The following is a 20371-nucleotide window of genomic DNA, read 5'->3' on the forward strand; positions in this document are numbered from 1 at the left end:
AATAGAACGCGGGAGGGAGGGTCGTCCATCGGCGCCGGTGGCAATCGTCGATAACCACGAACGTCACGTGCCGATAGATTTATATATATCGCGGGGAATTAATTTTCAGTTGCGATACACCGGGGGATAGTAGTGCAAATGTTACGCATATTATAGCCCGCACGACGTCAAGAGGCCCGACATTCCGCGAGCGACATCGATGCAGAGGCAATATCCAAGTGACGTTTCATCCGCGAGAAACGCCAATGGAGCATTGCACTCAATCGGCCACGACATTCCCCGGTAGACGATAATGTGCGTTATCGCGAGCGCGGGAATCTGAGACCTCAATACACTGCGGCATGAAGAAAATAGAGAGGAAGAGAGAGAGAGAGAGAGAGAGAGGACGGAGAGAGAGAGAGAGAGAGAGAAAGAGAGAAAGGAGAGAGAGAGAGAGACAGAGAGCGCCATCAGAATGTAAGCATTGCACCCGTTGTAATAGAACGGTCATTGTAGCCCACTCGGATACCATCCCAATCGATTTTCACTGCGGAGGCTTTTATCTAGATCATTAAATGTATTACAGCAGAGCTTTATACGTTGCTGCAACGAGCTTCTATAAATGCGATGAAATTGAATGGATCCGAAGGGAAACTTAATCGACGCGCAGACAACGAATGCAGAGTGTAACGACGAAAATGTATTCCGAGGAATTCATCATATCGCGCACGACAGATGCAAATCGCGCACACTGAAGTGAGATCGCGTTACGGTGTGAGCGCGGATTCAAATCCATTCCAAATGAATTTTCACGCGATTTTATCGCTCACACCTCGTAAAATCGGTCGCGTCTGGAACAGACGTTATCTATAGATAGAAAAAAAAAACTTGGAGATTGGATCGTCGGTTAATTCCCCTCCTCCCCCCTCGTTCGATAACCCAAAGATATTGCTGTTATCACTATTTGCTGGTGTGAGGGCACGTTAGCCTGTCAATACGAAGTATTGTCAGGAGAAGGTCGAGCTTAAGAGGCCAAGGAAAAGGCGATCGCGAGAGGAAGAAGCTCGGCAAAGTTTCCTTTCATCCGCGCGTCGGAAAGAAGATAGATAATTACCGCGGCGCAAAGTAAAGAATCATTTATGTCGTCGCTTGAAATATTCTCGCGCAGCGGGTACTTCTATCGCGGCGGGGAAAACGCCTTCCCGAGAGAGCGACTAGCTCGCGGAGGACACCGTAAAATATCGTTATGAAAATAAGAGAAAAATCCCAGTAAGAATGATTCTCCGAAGGGAGTCGCAAATTATTTCACGAGACACTTGATGTAGGCCGCGACGAATGTGTAACGAACTAATTAGGTTCCTGCGGTTAATGCAGAATGTGGAAACCGGGAAATAATTCTCGTCCGTGTGCTTCGTCGGGCGGTAGGTCGCATTAAGAGCTGAAATATTAATCGCGTATAATTGCCGTGTCTTTTTGCTTAATCCAGAATTTAGGATCCTAGGTGAACTGGAGCCGGAGCTCGTTAAAATGCGATTGTACGCCCCGAGAATTATGCACATTTTGATTTTTACGAATCTCCCTATGGAACATTTACTTTCAAATTTTTTGATAATAGAGTGTATCGGATGTTCCGTTCACAGACAAACGGAAACTGAATATGTAATTGATTTTTCATATCATTTTTCTTCTAAAGGCTTCGAGGAACGAATTTTCCTCTATCGCTCAATTCGTAAATTCGTCAGCAAAAATATTGCAAGGATTCGTAGCGATATTTATTTCAAAACGTTGTCATCGAGAAAATGCTTAAGATCCTTCGTAGTTCTCTTTATTCAAGAAAGCTCTCTTTTTCTCTCCTAGTTCTTTCTCGCTCGTACCTTTTCAGCATTGGTCGCAATTCTCTCGCGCGTATAGGTCTTAGTCCGTTAAAATGTGCTGGCATTCAATTTTCTACGGACAAAAATACACCCACGCTTGACGCGCGTTATACCGAGCAAGAAAGTGTCTACGTTGTATAATAAGAGTCCTATTGAAATGTTCAAGTATCGCTAGTCACCTTATTTTAACACATATCGCAGCGAAATCTCATCTGCTCATTTTTATAGAATGTTAATGATTAATATTTTAATTAAGGCTCGATGAGATTGAAAAAAAAAAATTTGTTGAATATTGTAACGATGAAATTAAAGATTAATTGTGACCTAATTATCAGAGAAGTTCAAGACGTTAAATGGACGATGAATACGATATACACCAACGCATATAGTAAACTGGTGTGCACACGAGGTAATTGCATTCTTAAAGAGAAATGTGGCGTCAAAGAAACAGAGAGAGAGAGAGAGAGAGAGAGAGAGAGAGAGAGGAGAAATGCACTATCTCGAAGACTTCGCGTCTGGAAATAGGATTCTGTTATTCGACAACACTTGATATTCGCAGGAAACTGTACAGAATAATGCACGAAACTGTACAGAATATATATCCGCGCTTGAAGAATGCGCATTTCCCGATGTTGACGTCATTATAACGTCTCTGCGTATGTTTGGCATCCATTATTCGCATGGGAAATGCACGCAGCACGACGACGACGGCGACGTAGTGCAGTTAGCTCCTTGCGCGGTATGTCACGTACATGCTTCCGATACCAATTCAAATGAGAGTCGCGTTGAAACAATGCCGCGCAACGGGCGCACTACCACCGTCGCGCGTCGCGGGTCATACTTGCGAACGGAGCGCCGTAGAGGATTCGCTTTGCCACGCGATAAAATAAGAAACGCGCTACCCGAAGGGAAAAGTATTCCCCTTCGACTCGAGAATAACGTTTGTCCGAGGCGGCAGCGAAAATAATGCGGTCTTACTCCACAAGTGGATCCTCCATATTAGAAATTCAATGAGAACTCAATGAGGCGTAAACGGTCTGCGGCAGTTTATACGGATCGGTCAGGACGTTTACGTTTCCGAGAAATGACGGGAAAGTATCTCGGTAGCGAAAGCAAATAAATCCTGAAATATCGCTCTGGGGATCACTGAGCGATGCACGGGAGTGGTCGATAAAAATGACTCAATTAAAGGCCGAAATATAGCGCAGCTAATACCGTCATCGATGCGTCGATAAAAGCGGTGCTTATTGGTGACGCGTGGCAGATTGCTCCACGCTAGGCGGACGATATAAATTCGCGTTGAGCGATGGATTCCGATGCAGAGCAATGCAATTTTCGATCTCGATTGCAAGATACTCTGTTACCGATACTCATCGTCGTGAAAAAAAAATTCATCAGAGTTATTAATCTTAATATTCTATCAGTTGTTTGTAACATCCATCAATTTTATTAATTTTGTAAATTATTGACCTCAAAATTCTATCAGTTATTAATTCTTATCGTCGTTATTGATTAACCGTCTATCATGTAGTATGCTCTTAACCTTTGCCTTACAAACACGAGTATTTCTTTTATGTCCAAGCGATTTCTATTCATAGAAGTTTTCTCGAAATTTCAACGGTAATTAAATAAGATTTTAAATTACACTACATTTTTTTTCAAAAATAAAAAGTGCAAACATTTGTTTCAGAAAGTAAATTCGTGAATTTTTGGAGATTTTTCGAACCACTTTAAATAAGTGAAAAAGTTATCGGTCTCGAGATACTTATATTGAGAAGAAATGATTGCAATTACCATTAATTTAACTATAATTTAGTCATTTTTTGTGCCAATTATATTTTTATAATTATTTTAATTCATGTAAATTATAGTTATCAGTTATTATTACTACCTAAATAGTAAACGCAAGTTTAAAAAATAATAAATCATGTTCACTATATTTATGATTGCATTTATACTATTATATATAAAAATGTTTATTTTATTTTCACCATATTTTATCCATATAGATTTTGTCATTTTATTATATTAATATTTGAAATTAACTTGTAATAAAATTTTTTCATAATTGGTAAGACTATAAACAAAGTTATTGTTATTAACGTTATAGCAGTAATAACTATAAAAAGGAGCTTCGATCCATAATTCTTTTACAATCCAGCTATAATCACAAATTCCAAATACTTTTACTCACAGCGCATGTAAAGATAAAATGCCATTTTTCATTGGTCTGTCAATAGATATTATCGTTAAAGCAGAAAGCTTAATCAACGGAAAGTAGTGAATCAAAAATCTAGAAAATGAAAAAAGTAAATAAAGTGAATCTTCCACAAGTTTCATCCTTAATTTAGGACAAAATGATCGATGACGACAATCGTGAATTTAGTGTACAAATCCATGTTTCCAGCGCGAAATAATATAACGCCTGACAGTCGGTAGCGGCACGCCTGTTCAATGAGCCCGTGATCAATGTGTTCGCCGAGTGAAAAATTTACGGCTGATATAGCTACGATCTATCGGCTCGAATGACTATGCGGGTTGGCAAACGTGACATCCTACTACGCGTAAAGTGAAAACTCGATGATGATGTCTAAAAATATCGTGACGTTCTTCGAACGGAAATTCAAGCAGCGATTGCAAAGGCGATACAAGCGAACCGCATGTCGTATGCATTTACGATTCGAGTAGCCATCGAGGATTCAACAATACCAGCTTTTCCGATCAAACGTTTGAAAGGTCAAACTCGGGTTCGATAGCGGCTATGCCGAAGACAGAGGTGTCGAGTGACGTTTAGTCTTCACGGCCGTTATCGGACGACGTGGAAAAGACATCGAGTGCAATCGAGAGTTCTTCAACGACGGCGAACCCAACTTCGTCCAAGTCGGAACTTAACCGACCAGATCGGCGAGCTCTTTTTCCAAAACGACGGCGACGGACCGCGATTCAATTTCCTCAACCGATCAAAGCGCAAATCCTATACACCCTCGCGCAGGGATTGTCACTGGAACGCGCGAATCGATTACGGCAATCCGGGTCGCTTTTAAACGACGAAAGTCTGCAGCGAAATGCAGCCTAGCACGAAGAGAACGAGGATCTGACTGAGGAATCGCATCGAGTTCCGTCGCCTCGAGTGCTGTCGCCTCAAAATTTTAACGATCGTTACAACGAGACGCTGCTAACGATCATCCGGCACCAACAAAATGACTAACGAAGTGATGTTCGAGGAAACTTGAAATTTTGACAAGAAAACGTCTCTTAATCAAAGACACGAATTAAGCTAATATTTTTTTAGAAATACTTTTTTATCCTCTTATCACCGTCATGCTCCTTCGCGTGAGATTCTCCTCCTCTATCGAAGAATATAATTGTGGATTTCAAATTTATTTATCACATTTATCTCTACTAGAAACACGCCATTGGAACTGGCTGACATCGAGCAATATCTAACTATCGACGAACTCTCTTCGAGCGGTTGTCGAAACTTCACTGCGAATTGATACCGAACGTTATACATCTTCATGCATTGATAATCAAGGAGTTTATCCCGCAATGCTTCGTAGTTCTATTACGTTGGTTTTGCTCGTATCAGAAGCGCAATCACGATACGCAGACAACTGCCAAACGATACTCGACGATGCAGCTTATAGGAGAATACCGGGTCTCTCGTTACTGGATTGTTTATAGCGAAAAGTTGGTTTGTCCGCGAGCGTTGTTCTATGGAAGAGACCGACAAGTTTGCAAATCGATCTATATCCCAGACCCGTCGACATCGCTGCGCCATGTTCAACTATTCGCGAGTAAATTGATGGGGGATGGGTTTCCGCCGGCGGCAATTTTTGACACTCTTCGTATTAGATTATGAAATCTCGGCTGGATATCCAGCTACACTCTTGATCCAAAAATAGCAACTACCTAATTCTTTCACGTAAACGATCACCTTCTTCTATGATTTAAGATCTGTTATGTACATTTTACATTCAATATTTAAAAAAAAATAAAGATAAATGAAAAAAAAATAAGCACGGATCAGTAACGAAACCACTATACTCCATTTTCTCGCGCGCGCTGTTAAAATGTAAAAAAATTTGTTTAATTTTCTAAAAAAATATAACTAAACTACTTTCTTATATAAAATAATTTTAAATTTTACTAAAATTCTAAAAAAATAAAAAAATAAAAAAAAATTTTTGAGAAAATTTTTATAATTAAAAAAAAATGTTTTTTAAGAATTTTAGTAAAATTATTTCATATAATAAAATAATTTAATTACATTTTATTAAAATTTAACCAAATTTTAAAAATAGTAATCACCCAATTCTTTCGCGTAAACGATCACCTTCTTTTATGATTTGAGATCTATTATGTACATTTTACATTCAATATTTTTTTGAAAAAGTAAAGAGAAATGAAAAAAAAAAAAATAGGCACAAATTTTCGATCAGTAACGAAACCACTATACTTCATTTTCTCGCGCGCGCTGCTGGGATGTAAAAAAAATTTTTTAATTTTCTAAAAAAATATAACTAAACTACTTTGTTATATAAAATGATTTTAAATTTTACTAAAAATCTAAAAAAAAATTTTTTTTTTAATTCTTAAGAAAATTTTTAAAATTTTTATATTTTCTCAAAAAAAATTTTCTTTTAAAGAATTTTAATAAAATTTAAATATAGTAAAATTATTTTATATAACAAAATAATTTAATTACATTTTATTAAATTTAATCAAATTTTACTAAAAGTAAAAATTCGCCAAGTTCACATTATCCCAAGATTTAAAAAAAAAATGCTACCCGTAATTTTACCTGACTTCTAATCTTCTTCAATTTATCTTATTCGCCGTAAATTGCGAGGAATTTTTATATTAAAGTAGATATACTTTATATTACGACTTACCTTTCGACGATCACGTCCGGAAGCTGGAAAAAAAATACGTTGCTCCCCTCGTCAGCTCCCATTACTGCTCGCCGCGCGTCCACGTAGACATCTTAGAATTTTCTCAAAGTCGTTATTCAGGCACTTCCAAGTACTTTTCATCACACGTCACCTTCCTCACTTCGTGCTTTCGATAAGTACTTTTCGCCACGCACCTTCGACACGCGTCCTTTCTTTCCTACGTACCGAAACACTTCACATTCGTCGTCTTACACACACAACACTTCCCGCCGAAACGCGGCACTCCACGACGTCCGTTTCGTTTCACGAGGACGCGATTGCCGTCCGCGACCACTTCCACGGCATCGGAAGATTCTTGGAAATCGGGCGAAAAGATGCCCCCCCCCCCCCCACAGCACGCCATTACTACTCGCCGCGCGTAGCGGAGGCACCGCGAAATTTTCGCCAACTCGTTACTCCGTTAGAGACATTTCCAAGGACTTTCCATCACACTACCTCTCTTACCTTTCGTGCTTCCGATACGTATTTTTCGCCACGCTCCTTCGACACGCGTCCTTTTCGTCTTTTATCCGCCGAAACACGTCTCCGCACACGACTTGACGCTTGCGACGCAATTCCCGAAACGCGGCATTCCGCGACGCTCGTTTTGTTTCACCAGGGCGCGAGCGTCGTCCGCGATCACTTCTGCGGCATCGGAGCATCCTTGGGAAGATCCTTGGGCTCGTTCCTGGGGCCGCTCGAACCTCCTATCGACGAATTATCTTCTCGATCCGCGATCAATAATGGATGTCGGACGCTTCCGTGCCGGCACTCGGGGGTGACTGGTGACCCAATGTTACCAACTGTTTAACAACAAAATCGATTAGTCGCACGCTCCGCATCGATAAATACACACATCGATAAGTGTACAAAAAATCGCATAGTTAAAAAATCTGATCTACAAATATCTTGTTGATTGATGCAGCTTTTCTTGACACGGTAAATAATCGGGATGCTTCGATCGGAAATGCTTATGCTGTTTACACTCTTTTTTGCGACGCGCTCGTACCGTAATGCGAAGCGGACTTCAGGGTGTGTCCGTGTGGGACGCGCGATCATAACAATCAAGTTTAAATAACAACGCGACGACACTCGAAATGGCGTGAGGGATGGGGGGAAAAGAAATGCCCGCGCGACGCGATTTGCTTTTTTATTCACTCATAATCGCTCGTTTCTCGGAACGTTTTCCGGCAGTCTCTCGCAATCGGGCCCGAATATTATTTCCGTAATGACATCGACTATCTTGGTCGATTGTTATTATTGTCTAAGACTGCCATCCTTCCAATTTTAACAATTTTGAGATCTTTGAAAAAAAAGCGTAATGCAAATTATCGTATTTCCTTAGCTTTAAAAAAAAAAATAAATTACACAACGTACAAGCACGTAATAATTGTATGCTTTAATCAAACTTGGTTAATAAGAAGTCTGCCAAAAATTGATAAGAATAATAGGAAGCAAGTATCATTAAAAATGTCTTCAAAAACAGTAGTTTTCTATTCCAAAAAATTATTTTCATATTTTCAATATAAAAATTTTAGAAATTTTTTTTAAGAGTATATTATAATTTTACTTAAAATTATTTAAATTAATTTAATATTATGTATTTATATTGTTTTTTAAAATATACATTTTTAAATACATTTAACTTAATGAGATTTAAATCCGGACTTCTAAATCTCTCTCTCTCTCTCTCTCTCTCTCTCTCTCTCTCTCTCACTCTCAAATTTCTTACATTACATACTACTTTTTTCAATTAATAAACTTGTCATTTATTGTCTATTTATACTATCACCAGCGCAATAATTTTATAATAATTTTATAACATAAATTTATTATAAAAAAATAAACAGTTTATATCACAATTAATTAAGACAGACATGGAAAAAAACAATATAACTCCTGTTAGTGTATAACTCGAATTGTCATCTCCGTTTAGAAATACATTCTATTATCTAAAAGATACATAACTTTAGAGGTACTACGCGGTACATGATTAAGAGTATACACATTTATCGTGGAAGCTGTTTAATTTACACGGAGATAACACGGATTACGAAACGTCGAATGATTTTCTGGAAAAGATGTGCGAGCTAGATTTCACCATCTGCGGTAGGCCAAACGGATAGAATATTGAACCGTTTAATAATAAAACCATCTTCTAACGGATCGCGGAACGAAGGAAGTACCGAGACGAGTTCGAGAAGCGGGATTCCGCTGCGCGAGTCGACACGGATCTGTCGAGTAATGAAGCGAGCTTACGAGCACTCTCGTGGAAAATATGAACGAGGATCAGCGCGTAGTCAAAGACGCGATAAAGCTCGCCTCGTTGAACGCGAGAAGCACCGATCAAACGCAGCTTCGGACGGATCTTCGAACGATTCGACAAGCAACGGGGGGGCAACAATATATCGGGTATAACAAGCGTGAACTACAATTTCAGCGACAGTATCGGATCGACCGCGCGCGTAAATGCGGAAAATTCAATCGCCTCGTCGTCTTTGTCGGCAGGATACGCGGAATTGTCAGACGCTACGATAAAATTGTTATTCTCGGGAAAGGAGGTAAGTCCCGACGGTGGTTATAACGCGAACGTGAATGCCGCTTTAAATACCGACGTTAATAGCGATCGTATCCACGGAACATGAGCGTTTCGCGAGAGCTCGCAGCTCGCGATTCAATCGGGAACGAATCACTTAAGCTTCCAACTTCAGTTGCTTCTCAGCCGGTGAGTTGCTGGGGAAACTGGGAGAATTACTTGTGCATCGCATCGCATTGCGTTTTGGCCTGCCGGAGATATAACGGCGGCCAATAAAATTGACGACGAAACGCGGAAGGAAGTCGAATTTAAAATCGGAACCGCGGACGTCGATTTCGCCGTGGGATACAGCCGCGGCTGCCTGCCAACGCGAATGCCAATATCACCTTGGAATTGCGAAACAACAGTAACCGCGGGCCGTGCAATCATTCGCCTCTACGTCAGTCATTCGTCCGGAAACAAAACTTTCCGGAGAAACCGTTAAAGGGGACGTTGTATGCCGTGCGGCGTATACGCCGATAGCCTGCAGCTCCGATCAACACGCAAACGTCCAGTAACCGCAACGCAAATGTTGACGTCAATCAAAACGTCGCGCACGTCATCGATACGGTTTGGAAATGACATAGTAAATTTTGCCGTTTGACATGAACGAAACATAACGAAAACTGCGAATGCTCGGCGCAATATCAACAGGAATAGAGACATCAGCTTATCAAGACACTCGCGTGTTAACTACGCGCGATGATCCTTACAAGGAGATCGATCATGTAATTTCACGTGAAACTTTTCACGTTTCATACATGTATATATTTTTTTCTGTCAGAGCAATGTTAACAAGAATTCTTGGAAAGTAACACGTTACAAGTAACAAACCATCATTGCTTTTAATTTTTTTATAATAATATAACGATTAGACAATAACATAATTTTTCATTAAAAAAAGTAACTCAGTAACGAGTCAATCAACAAATTATTTTTTTCAATGAGTAACAAATAAAATGGTAAAGAGTATGGTACTTACGCAATGCTACATTGAGAAAAAGAAATTGATAACTTGACTAAATTTTTCAACTTGATTAAATTTCTTCATTACAAGTATGTATTTAAGTTAAATGTACGTGTAGCTAAATTAAATATATAAATGCTTAAACTAAAGTTCAAGTATTTTATGTATTTAAGACAAATATATAAATACTTGAACTAGAAAAAATTTAATCAAATTGAAAAATTTAATCAAATTAACAATTTTTTTCAGTGTAACAAACAGAGAAGGACGAGGGACGAGTAATATCATTACTTTTTTATAATAATTTGATAATAATAATATTATAATTTTTCATAACGATAAGGTCAGAGTTGGTACAGTCACTTTTGATAAATAACACTTTACTATTACGTGTGACACATTAAAAAAAAAAAAATAGTTAACATAAGTAATTAACATAACGTTACGTAACTGACTGTTCCAACCATGGCTTTACCATAATCGTTATAAAAAATTGTAATATTATTATTACAAATTGTTATTAAAAAAAATAACGGTAATGGCATTCCTCATACTCGTTATCGATATTGCATCGGTAGAAGAAAGATTATACATGTACAAAACGTGAAAAGTTTCACATGCTCGAGTCCAAGAAACCACGCGTAGACCAAATCCCGTGTGAAGTTGCGCAGCGACGACAGATTCTTGCGGAACCGCAAGCGACGACTCTGAGTAACGATTTCAGGACGTTCACACCTGATCCTCGAGCGGAAAATCAGATTAAACGAAACCCGACTACGCATTGGCGGTGTCTGAGCAGACGCTCGAAGGCGAAAGCGACCGAACCTGTTGAGTCGCAACCTGTTGCGGCGGCTAAACAATTCGCAACAACTTATTCCGTCCTGATTTGTCATCTGCCGCACATTAATAATGCGTAACGCGTTAACCGTTGCATTGCGATGCAACAGATGCATCGAAAAACATGAACAACGCGATTGAAACGTCGATCGGCGCGAGCATCGAAAAACTTTCAACAGTTGCCTTCTCAGTTTGATTCGATATTCAAATGATCCGCAAAAAGATTGACGCATTAACTTTTTATCGATCGTACGTTTTACGTCATCGACCAGCATAAATGACGCAAATAAACAGCGGCGGAACGCAAACGCACAACGAATTTTAATCAAAATACCGACGGCCCGTCCAGCAACGATTGGAGGGCTAATTAGAATTCCGATGCCGTCGCACGGGAATCGATCAATCTCGATGGGATACGGGAGAATTCGAGAGAAAGTAAAGTGTCTCGTCTTAAAGAGAATGCCGATTCGAGCGTCGATCACGATGTCAGCGATGGGAGTGCGAATCGAACGCTACTCGTATTACGCTCGACGTATCCCGCCGCCGTGCCGTTGATGAATCCGCGTTCGATTCGAACGTCGAGAGCGTCGCTCGACCGGATGCCGGTCTCGAAACATCCACCGAGCGCAAACATCCACGAGCCATCGCACGGGAGGTAAACGGAGACGCGGGCGTCAATTTCCTGAACGCGCATTCGACCGTGACGCGCGATACCTCTGGGGCCTCGGGGGCGGACGCTTTTAGCGTCGCCGCTGTCCAGCCTTTCCGTGTACAATATCCCGGTCGTCGGCAGCGCGTATCCACTGCCCGTAATCCGAATCAAAAGGCTAATCCGCGAACGTCGGTTACAAAGCGAATTATGATCCCGTAGGCGCGCAAACAGGAAACAGGAAACGTTCGCGCGCGCCAAGGGAGCAGCCGTCGTCATCTGTTCGGCCGGTGCCTGGGCGTTTTGGAATACCGCCAGGTCGAACGTCAGCGTGGACTACAATTGCGCGAGCTACAATTACAACGCCAACGCCGAGACCCGGACACGTCAACGTTGGCGCCGCGCTGGGTTAAACATCGACCGACCTGATAGTGCACGAGGGCGAGATGGTGAATCGCGTCATCGATCAACGTCCTCCCTTCGCCAATAATAACAATCCGACGATGGGAGCGGACGCTATCGTGGTCGCTTCGACGACGCGCTGAACCCTCGGCTTCCCGAACGTCGACAGTCCGACAACGAAGCGTGTGTGCAGCGCGACGCCAACTTGTTCGTCGATAGCAACGCGAATTATAGTACAATGCGAATTACAATTATAATCGGAGACGGAGCGATGAGACGCGCGGCGGGCGGCGGCATGGCACTCCGAATGGAAAAAAGGATGGTACAGCAATGGCGAAGCGGCAAGAAATTGCCTCGTGGCCTGCAGGCAATCGCGCAACGGACGCAAGAACCGACAACTTGGCCCGAACGTTCTCAACGGGATAATCTGCGTCGGTCAGTTCGGCCGGGATGAACGTTCATCGCGACGGATTACGGTAACGAGGGATTCACGTCGGGCGTGACGTGGCTTGATAAAATATGCATTGCATCGAGGCGAAGCAGCCGTGAGCAGCCGAGGGATTAAGGGCCGCTGTAAAACGTAATTCATGATCGCGCCACAAGAAAGCACCGCGCCGTCCGCCGGCGAGAATAATGGATGATTAGTGAAGCGCAAATCTAATAAGGCCAAATTCAATGCTGCGTGTAATGCAAATCTCGCCCTATCAATTAAGTTCCTGTATTCGAGCCTCAAAATGTTCAACGCGCTTGCAAAACTGAAGAGAAGAAAAATAAATTTCCGCGAAGAGAAACAAATTTACATAAATCCGAGGGTAAATCTCAGAAATCCACCATTTATTGCGATGTTAAGCAAGCGCTCTGATAAATTGTATCAACGCACATAGGTAATGATGTAATTTTACACACGTCCGAAAAAAGAAGAAGAACGAATAATCTAGTTGGGAATTCATACTCTCCGCTTATAGTCGATTTGCATTTCAAATTATATTTGAGCAGCACCGTCGCGCTCTCGCGCTGAAAGAACTTTCTTTGACGGATTTACGCGTGCCACGTCTCAAACGGCGAAGTAAAAGGGAAAATGCAAACCGTATCCCGCGGCTTATTTCTAAAGTAACGATGAAACTGCAAAATTCATAGCGATATCGCACGTGGAAAAGTGTACGGAATCGCATTAATCTCGCGGCCACTAATTTGCTCGGCGAAACTCTCACGTATCTTACAAGTTTATCTCGAAAGGGGATGCCGGTTAATATTCTCCGTAATTTATTATCGTGACGATGCAATAAAGGTTCGGAGAGTCATGAGTCTGGATCTTCGAAACCTTTCTCAAGTTTCGGAAAAACATAGTGGTGCAATTCGTACCCACATCTTCCTTTCCGAAGGCTGATCTTCCTCCGACGGAAGATGAACCCTCGGGAATTTTTGTAGCCCTATAAATCTTTCCCACGTTCGGAAAACGTGCAACGCATGACGGCCATCTCTCTTTCAAGGAACATGTATTTTGTGCAACCTCCAATAAAGGTCCGTGAGACTTGTTAAAATTCAACACGAAGCTTTAAGAGATATCTGACAATCGTCGAAAAGGCGTCCTTCGATCTATATTGTACGGAAATGTGCGCAGTTGCATAAAACGGAACGATTAAATACTCGAGAGATAAACTGTATTGTTACTACATCGTGTCAAAATATCTTCGTTCACTGAAACACTGAGGAAAAAAAAGTTGTTAATTTGTCAACTCGATTAAATTTACTTTTTTCAACTTGATTGAATTTCTTCAGTTCAAGTATTTTATGCGTTTAGGTCAAACACATAAATACTTGAACTGAAAAAATTTTTGCAGTTGAAAATTTTCGCAAATGAATTGAATTTAGTCACCAACTTTTTTTCTCAATATATGTATCAAATTTGACCCAATAAATTTTAAGTTTCTAATATCTTGGAAATTTACAATTTTGCGAAATTAACATTCTGTATTTTACAGTTTTACAGTTTCTATATTTTACAATTTTCAAGTTATTTTTAAAAAATGTAAAAATGACCTAAAAAAAATCATCTTTCTTAAACGTTTATGTACGTCTAGTAATAAATTTTTAGAATTTTTAACGATAATTCTACACGTCTGGCATACTATTAAAAAATTCTACTAAATTTTTCTAAAGCAGTCTAAGAAATGTGCACTTTTATTAAAGTTGCATGTAAAAATATGCAAGTGTATCTGGGAGACCTAGCACATATGCGAAAATGTGCAGCCTTCTTAGGTTAAAACTAGCTGAAGGGAAGCCATAGTGGATTGCAAGTAGTACGAGTCAGCGTATAAATCGGACGCAAGGAGGTCAAGCCTTTTCTCAATTCCTACTTTCGAGATGATTACTATGTCGTCGTACCGGGAAAGGTATGACTTTGCAAAAGGTAAAAGGCAATTTTATTCGAGACGAATGCGAAACAGGTTGGCGGTTACCGGTAAAAGCATTAAAAATGTAGTTGCAACCCGACTTTGTGAATAATTCATGAGAACCAAAATTCTTTTTGCACGCCAGTCTCCAAATAGTTTCATTCTATCTACTTTTGCAAAATTCTCGTTGATCTTCAGCGTTACGTACACGCGTTACAAATTAATGCCTGAAAGATAATCAACAAAAAAGCAGCAACTTTTCTCATCAATCGCTTGCTTTCATATTAAAATTTCAACGAGTTTCCCAATTACGTCAAATTTAACGCTTGTAAATTTACGAATACATAGGGAAAATAGACAGAGTTAATTTAAAATTGTAAAAATAAACAGCGCGAAATAAAATCTTAAGTGATAATAATGATCACGTGATGAGTCGCGCGTTTCCGTCTTAAGAGTCCAATTTCGCGTTTTATCGTAAACATATATTACGTCTTTAAATTAGAACATCGGTATCAGCTCGCGCGGTTAAAACATGAGCGTTAAATGAAACCTCCGGCGGTCTGCCACACACATGGACCGAGCGCGCAACTCCCGAGAGCCTGGAATTCGGAATTCGTACGTTCATGTACGCATTACAACCACGTTCATCTCTGGATTAACATTTAAGGGGAGGAAGCAAAAGGCACGTTGAGAAACGTCAAGGATATTTCCTTGATGTTTAATGACCCTCGCTGCGCTAGAAACTGGAGCTTAGAGAGCGAGATTCTGCTTCGAGTGTTCTCTATTTCTTTCTCTTTCTCTCTACTCCTCTCTCTCTCTCTCTCTCTCTCTCTCTGTCTGTCTGTTTCTCTCTTGCCTTTGGCGACGCGCGTTCCGGCGAATTGCAAGTGCACGTATGCACCTATCTAGCTCGAAGCGAGACAATGAATGTTAGAGGTCGCGATACGTCTTCGTATGCAAGACACTCCATTATCGCATTTTCGAAAATTCAACGAGATTCTCAAACACATTTTCGAGAGATAGAACACTATTATTTCAAGAGATCGATACCTATAATAAACAATAAGAAACTAAACACGCGTTCTACAAAAATAAAAATCACGAATGATATTGGAAACACACGGGAAACGCAGTTTAAATCGACATTACTTCATGAAACGATGTTTTATCGCTCTGTCATTTTTCCCGAGTAGAAATATATTTTATTTGAAAGACATTTTCAGGCTTTCGCGCGCCGACGTAAAGTACAAGTTGTAAGTACAAGATAGTCCGCGTGAAATCGCGAAAAGCAATGGAAGAACAACGGGGACAGAAGTAACAGCGGCGAGAAGAAGAAGAAGCGACGTGGCGAGAGAAATGCGATCGAACCGAGGGACGAACTTCGTTCTGAAACTTTATCTTTGAGAATAGACTGGAGGAATTGAAACGTCGTATGTATGTACGGTAGCTCGAAACGAAAAACACTCGACGTTCCTTTCAGGAGCGAGATCAAGCTTGGATCCGATCAGATCCTACACGAAAGGAGGCTGAGAAACTCTGTTCGAAGGAACAATAATCCGTGCCCGGCTTTTCGCGCTGTTACAACACGGAAGGAACAAAAAGATGGAACGCATGCTCGGCTCGTAATTTGTTATACGAGGACAAATTTTATTATTGATATTACGATCTTTACGACTGTAAGCACCGTAAATGCGCACGAAACGTCATTTCGTAGCCGTAGACGCGCGTTTGTCTCTGCAATATCCGCCCGTTGAAAACATGGTCTCTAAACGAATATTCCATCGAAGTGGGTCACAGAGCGAGAGGCGAAAAAAATATTTCTCTTTGTTCATTATTTTCACTGCCATCTTGTTCTATTCTGTTCCTCTAAAGCGGAGAGAGCTTCCCGACTTCCACGTCGTCCTTATACGTCAGGCGCGACTACTAAGAGAATAAATGTATTATTCTCCTCGCGGCTCGCATTAATGCATAGTCAGGCGGAAAATTCTGATTAGAATTTCCCGTTCAAAATCACAAAGAGTTCTCACTCCCTAAACGTTTTAACGTTTTTCGCTGCCTGAATATAAAATCAGATAAAAATCCACTCGACATTTGATATATGGTTGTTAAATTCATTAGGGAATTCGTTTTAGTAGAGGCTCGCATAATTATGGATTTAAATCCCCGTCATTATCGTCATCATTATCCGTCCTTCTCACGTTTCGGCCCGTTCGCTTGCCGTGCTGCAAGCACGTACGTATCAAACCATAAGGAATCTAAATTACTGTAAAATATCTGTTGATGCTATATAATGTTACACGACTTTATCTCTCGAGACTTCTCGAGAGATAAGTCGCTCGGTTGCTCGCTATCGTACACGTCCTCGGAGGGGGGGAGAGAAAAGGAGACGTAAAAATGTAGAACCACTCACGACGGCGTTTAAAGATTCATCGTAATTTCACGAGGAGAAGGAGGATCCTGACACGCGGCCATGATTTGACCTTACGTCGTCTCGTCGAATAGCCTGACTACTGGATATTAGAAAATGGATTTCGCGCAACTGCTCTCATCGCTTTATTGTCCGAACGACGAACCGACCTTCCTCCGCATGAACCTCCATTCGTCGAATTGCAGGAAGACACGCTTCACCAACGCTTTTTCCATCTCCTTCCTCCCGACAGCAATCTTTGCTCGCTTTCAGTAATACGAATTTTACGATTTGATCTGCCTTTCCCCCCCTTTTCCCCCCCCTCTCTCTCTCTCTTGTACATATTAGTGCGCTCGCTCCCGGCCACCCGAGTTGTGCAAACACGATTCTCACTATCGCGACTATGATATTATCGTTAGGCCCCATTGCATCTCGTTTGAGACATTTTTGCCCGCGCGCGTTCTCCGCTCTCATCTCGTCTCTCAGGGAAAAAAAGCTGACGCTGCCTGATCTATTATTATCCCACGGTACACCCTGTCCATATCACTGCCGGAGACTTTATCATGAAATTTCACGTCGCCCGAGATCCCGACACCGTACACCACGCTCCCGCGCTCGCAATTGTCGGCGCGCAATTTTATTTTGATAAAAGTAATAACGCATTTCCGCATTCTAAGCAACATGGATTCCGCGGTATCATATATCCATAGTAATTTCATTCTTCGCGCGCAATATATTTCGTAGAAACGAGATTTTTAAATAAAATATTTCAGTCCTTTTCCTTTTCACAATTAATTCAATTTGTATAGTTAAAAACTGCAGTCACTTTAATGGACCGTCCTTATGATCAAAGATTTTGTTTGTCGGTTAGAATTCTTAGTGTGGACTTTGTTTTAGGTACATGGCAATTGTGAATCCGTTGAAACCACGTATGGGAAAAAAGGCGACGCTGTGCGTCGCAATCGTAATTTGGATCATCGGGGCGATTCTGTCATTACCGATGCTGCTTTTCTACACCACTTACACGCAGAACTTCATGAACGGCGAGGTCCGCGTCGTCTGCTACAGCGACTGGCCGAACACAGACGTCAATGGACTCAGCTACGATGAATATTTGTAAGCCAAACATTTTAATAACAAATATCAAATTTATTTTTTTAATATTTCCATATGTTTTCTAAATGATTTGCTTCTTCTTCGACTGACTATCCTAATCTAATCAATATGCAGATGTAAGCTTCTTTAGCTTTCAATTTCAATGGCGTACTAAACGATAGCGTGTTTAAGATCATAAATACGAAAATCTGTGTCATGCGTGTACACAATAAGTTACCGTAGTTAAACGTAATTGCCATGTCGCGTTTTTTTTTTTTTTTTTTGATACTTCACCGGCAATAAGCGAGTCACAGCGTGCTGAAGGATAAAAGCGTCATTTCCGGAGACCCATAAACGCGTTGTCGCCTCATATACACACGTATCTAGGCAATATTACGTTTATGGTTAAACTGTTAAACGATTGCGTCTGCCGGTTAGCTGGTCTGTCTCTCACGCGCATGAACGTGTGCATTGCGAATGACACGCATACCACACAGACATCGGCACAACGAGTCTCTTCACCGATTTCACCTCAAAGTGTTCGCAGTCAAGTTTGCGAACACGCAGTACCGCGATGAGGAGCGATAAATCGAGCTAATAATACCTCCGGATTCGGCGCATCGCAAATGTATCGCGTGTCCTCAAAATCCTTACTCCAATCATGCGCGATTAAATCGAGCTTTGATCGGATTGTAATTACAGATGAAAATCTGGACTGTGCTCCACATTTGCGTCCGCTTCGTACGATCGTCCATTAAGATAGCTGCGCGAAAACGTACTCGCCGAGATAACGTGCTCGATCCGGAGCGAGTGCCGTTTCCTAATTGAAAGATTCGGACGGTATACCCGCAGCTCGCGCGCTATCGTGCATAGCACGTTACGTAGAATCACGCACGGGTGACGCCCACAGCACAGGCTAGCCAGGAGTGTTCTAATCCCGATATAAATGCCGTTTCGAACAGTCATTCTCAAAATAATTCACGTCGCTTGATCCAAGTTCACGCGATTCTATCCATCGTTCTACATAATCTCAATCTAGCCTAAGAATCACTTTGATCCTGCGATCACGAGATTCGTGCGACGCGAAACTATCCCATGTTCCGCTTCTCGAAAACATTATTTATTTATTCGAAGTGTACGAGGAACATTGTTTCAAACGCTCGATACAAAAGCATCTAAATCTCTCAAGACTTGTCGAGATTATATATAATCTTAGCCGGACGGATTCCATCCTGGCATACATAATGAGACCACATACCACATACACCGATACATAATAGGATATGAGGATACGGGAAACAGAACTTGTTATTACTACGTGTAAAATTCATTATAAGCCACACCTCACAAAGGTGTAGATTATAATAAAATTATACACGATAATGCTCTATAATCATCATACAATGCTTCAAGCGTATTAGAGTAATGAAGATTAATTGTGATTGTAAATCCTGAAATCATCGTGATTACACGGAAAAAATTTACTTGTTTCAAATAAAAATTTTTTGTTTCACATAATTTTCTCAAATAGTATTTTTAGACATTTAATGAATTCGCAGAAATAATTTTCTTGTTATAAAACTAAATTAAACTTTTATCACTGTAAAGTGTAGTAAAAAAATACATACATAAAAATTAATACACTATTAGAAATAATTAATTAATTGGAATCCTTGAATCGCTTCTAAGAAATCCATTCTTTAGAATATGATTGAGAAAATCTTATAATGTTGCACATTTGATTTTATCGTGTTTTTTTATTTATAAGATATATATCCTTTTGATGCTGCGATATCGCGGTACTGCTACTGCCAGGAACGAGTTTAAAAAGAAAGTTTAGTGTCAAAGTTTGTGTACTTGTGACAAAGATTATTATATAATAAATATGTAACAATATGTATTGAAAACTGCAGGTTCAAAATTTATTACTTTTAATAAAATAATCTTTAAATAATAAAAACTAACAAATAATTGTGTTTTCGCTCTAATAAAACATCGATAAATTATTTGTTTTCAGGATAATACTTTATTGAAACAAACAAAAAACCAATATCGTCGGAATTGTATTTTTTAATTTAGAAACTGCAATTTAAAAAAATGTATTCACTTAAAACTAGTATATATAAATTTTCTCCGTGCATAAATTATAAAAATGAGTCAATAATATCGACTATATAAATATAAAATATTTATCAATCTTCATGTTATTCTTTATATTAAGTTACTGAAAAAAGACAAATTAATCATGAGAGATATAAA

General features: G+C 40.3%; 1 protein-coding gene across 2 annotated transcripts in view; it reads left to right on the forward strand.

The window, feature by feature from the left end:
- LOC105203085 (tachykinin-like peptides receptor 99D) overlaps positions 1-20371 on the forward strand; it is an 85396-nt gene that overhangs the window by 48743 nt on the left and 16282 nt on the right. For both annotated transcript variants that reach the window (XM_026133709.2, XM_026133710.2), the window contains one exon: positions 17915-18133. In XM_026133709.2, the coding sequence (XP_025989494.1) occupies positions 17915-18133 (219 nt within the window). The remainder of the gene's footprint in view (positions 1-17914; positions 18134-20371) is intronic.

The sequence above is a fragment of the Solenopsis invicta genome, chromosome 16 (assembly GCF_016802725.1).
Source record: "Solenopsis invicta isolate M01_SB chromosome 16, UNIL_Sinv_3.0, whole genome shotgun sequence".
Lineage (NCBI taxonomy): Eukaryota > Metazoa > Arthropoda > Insecta > Hymenoptera > Formicidae > Solenopsis > Solenopsis invicta.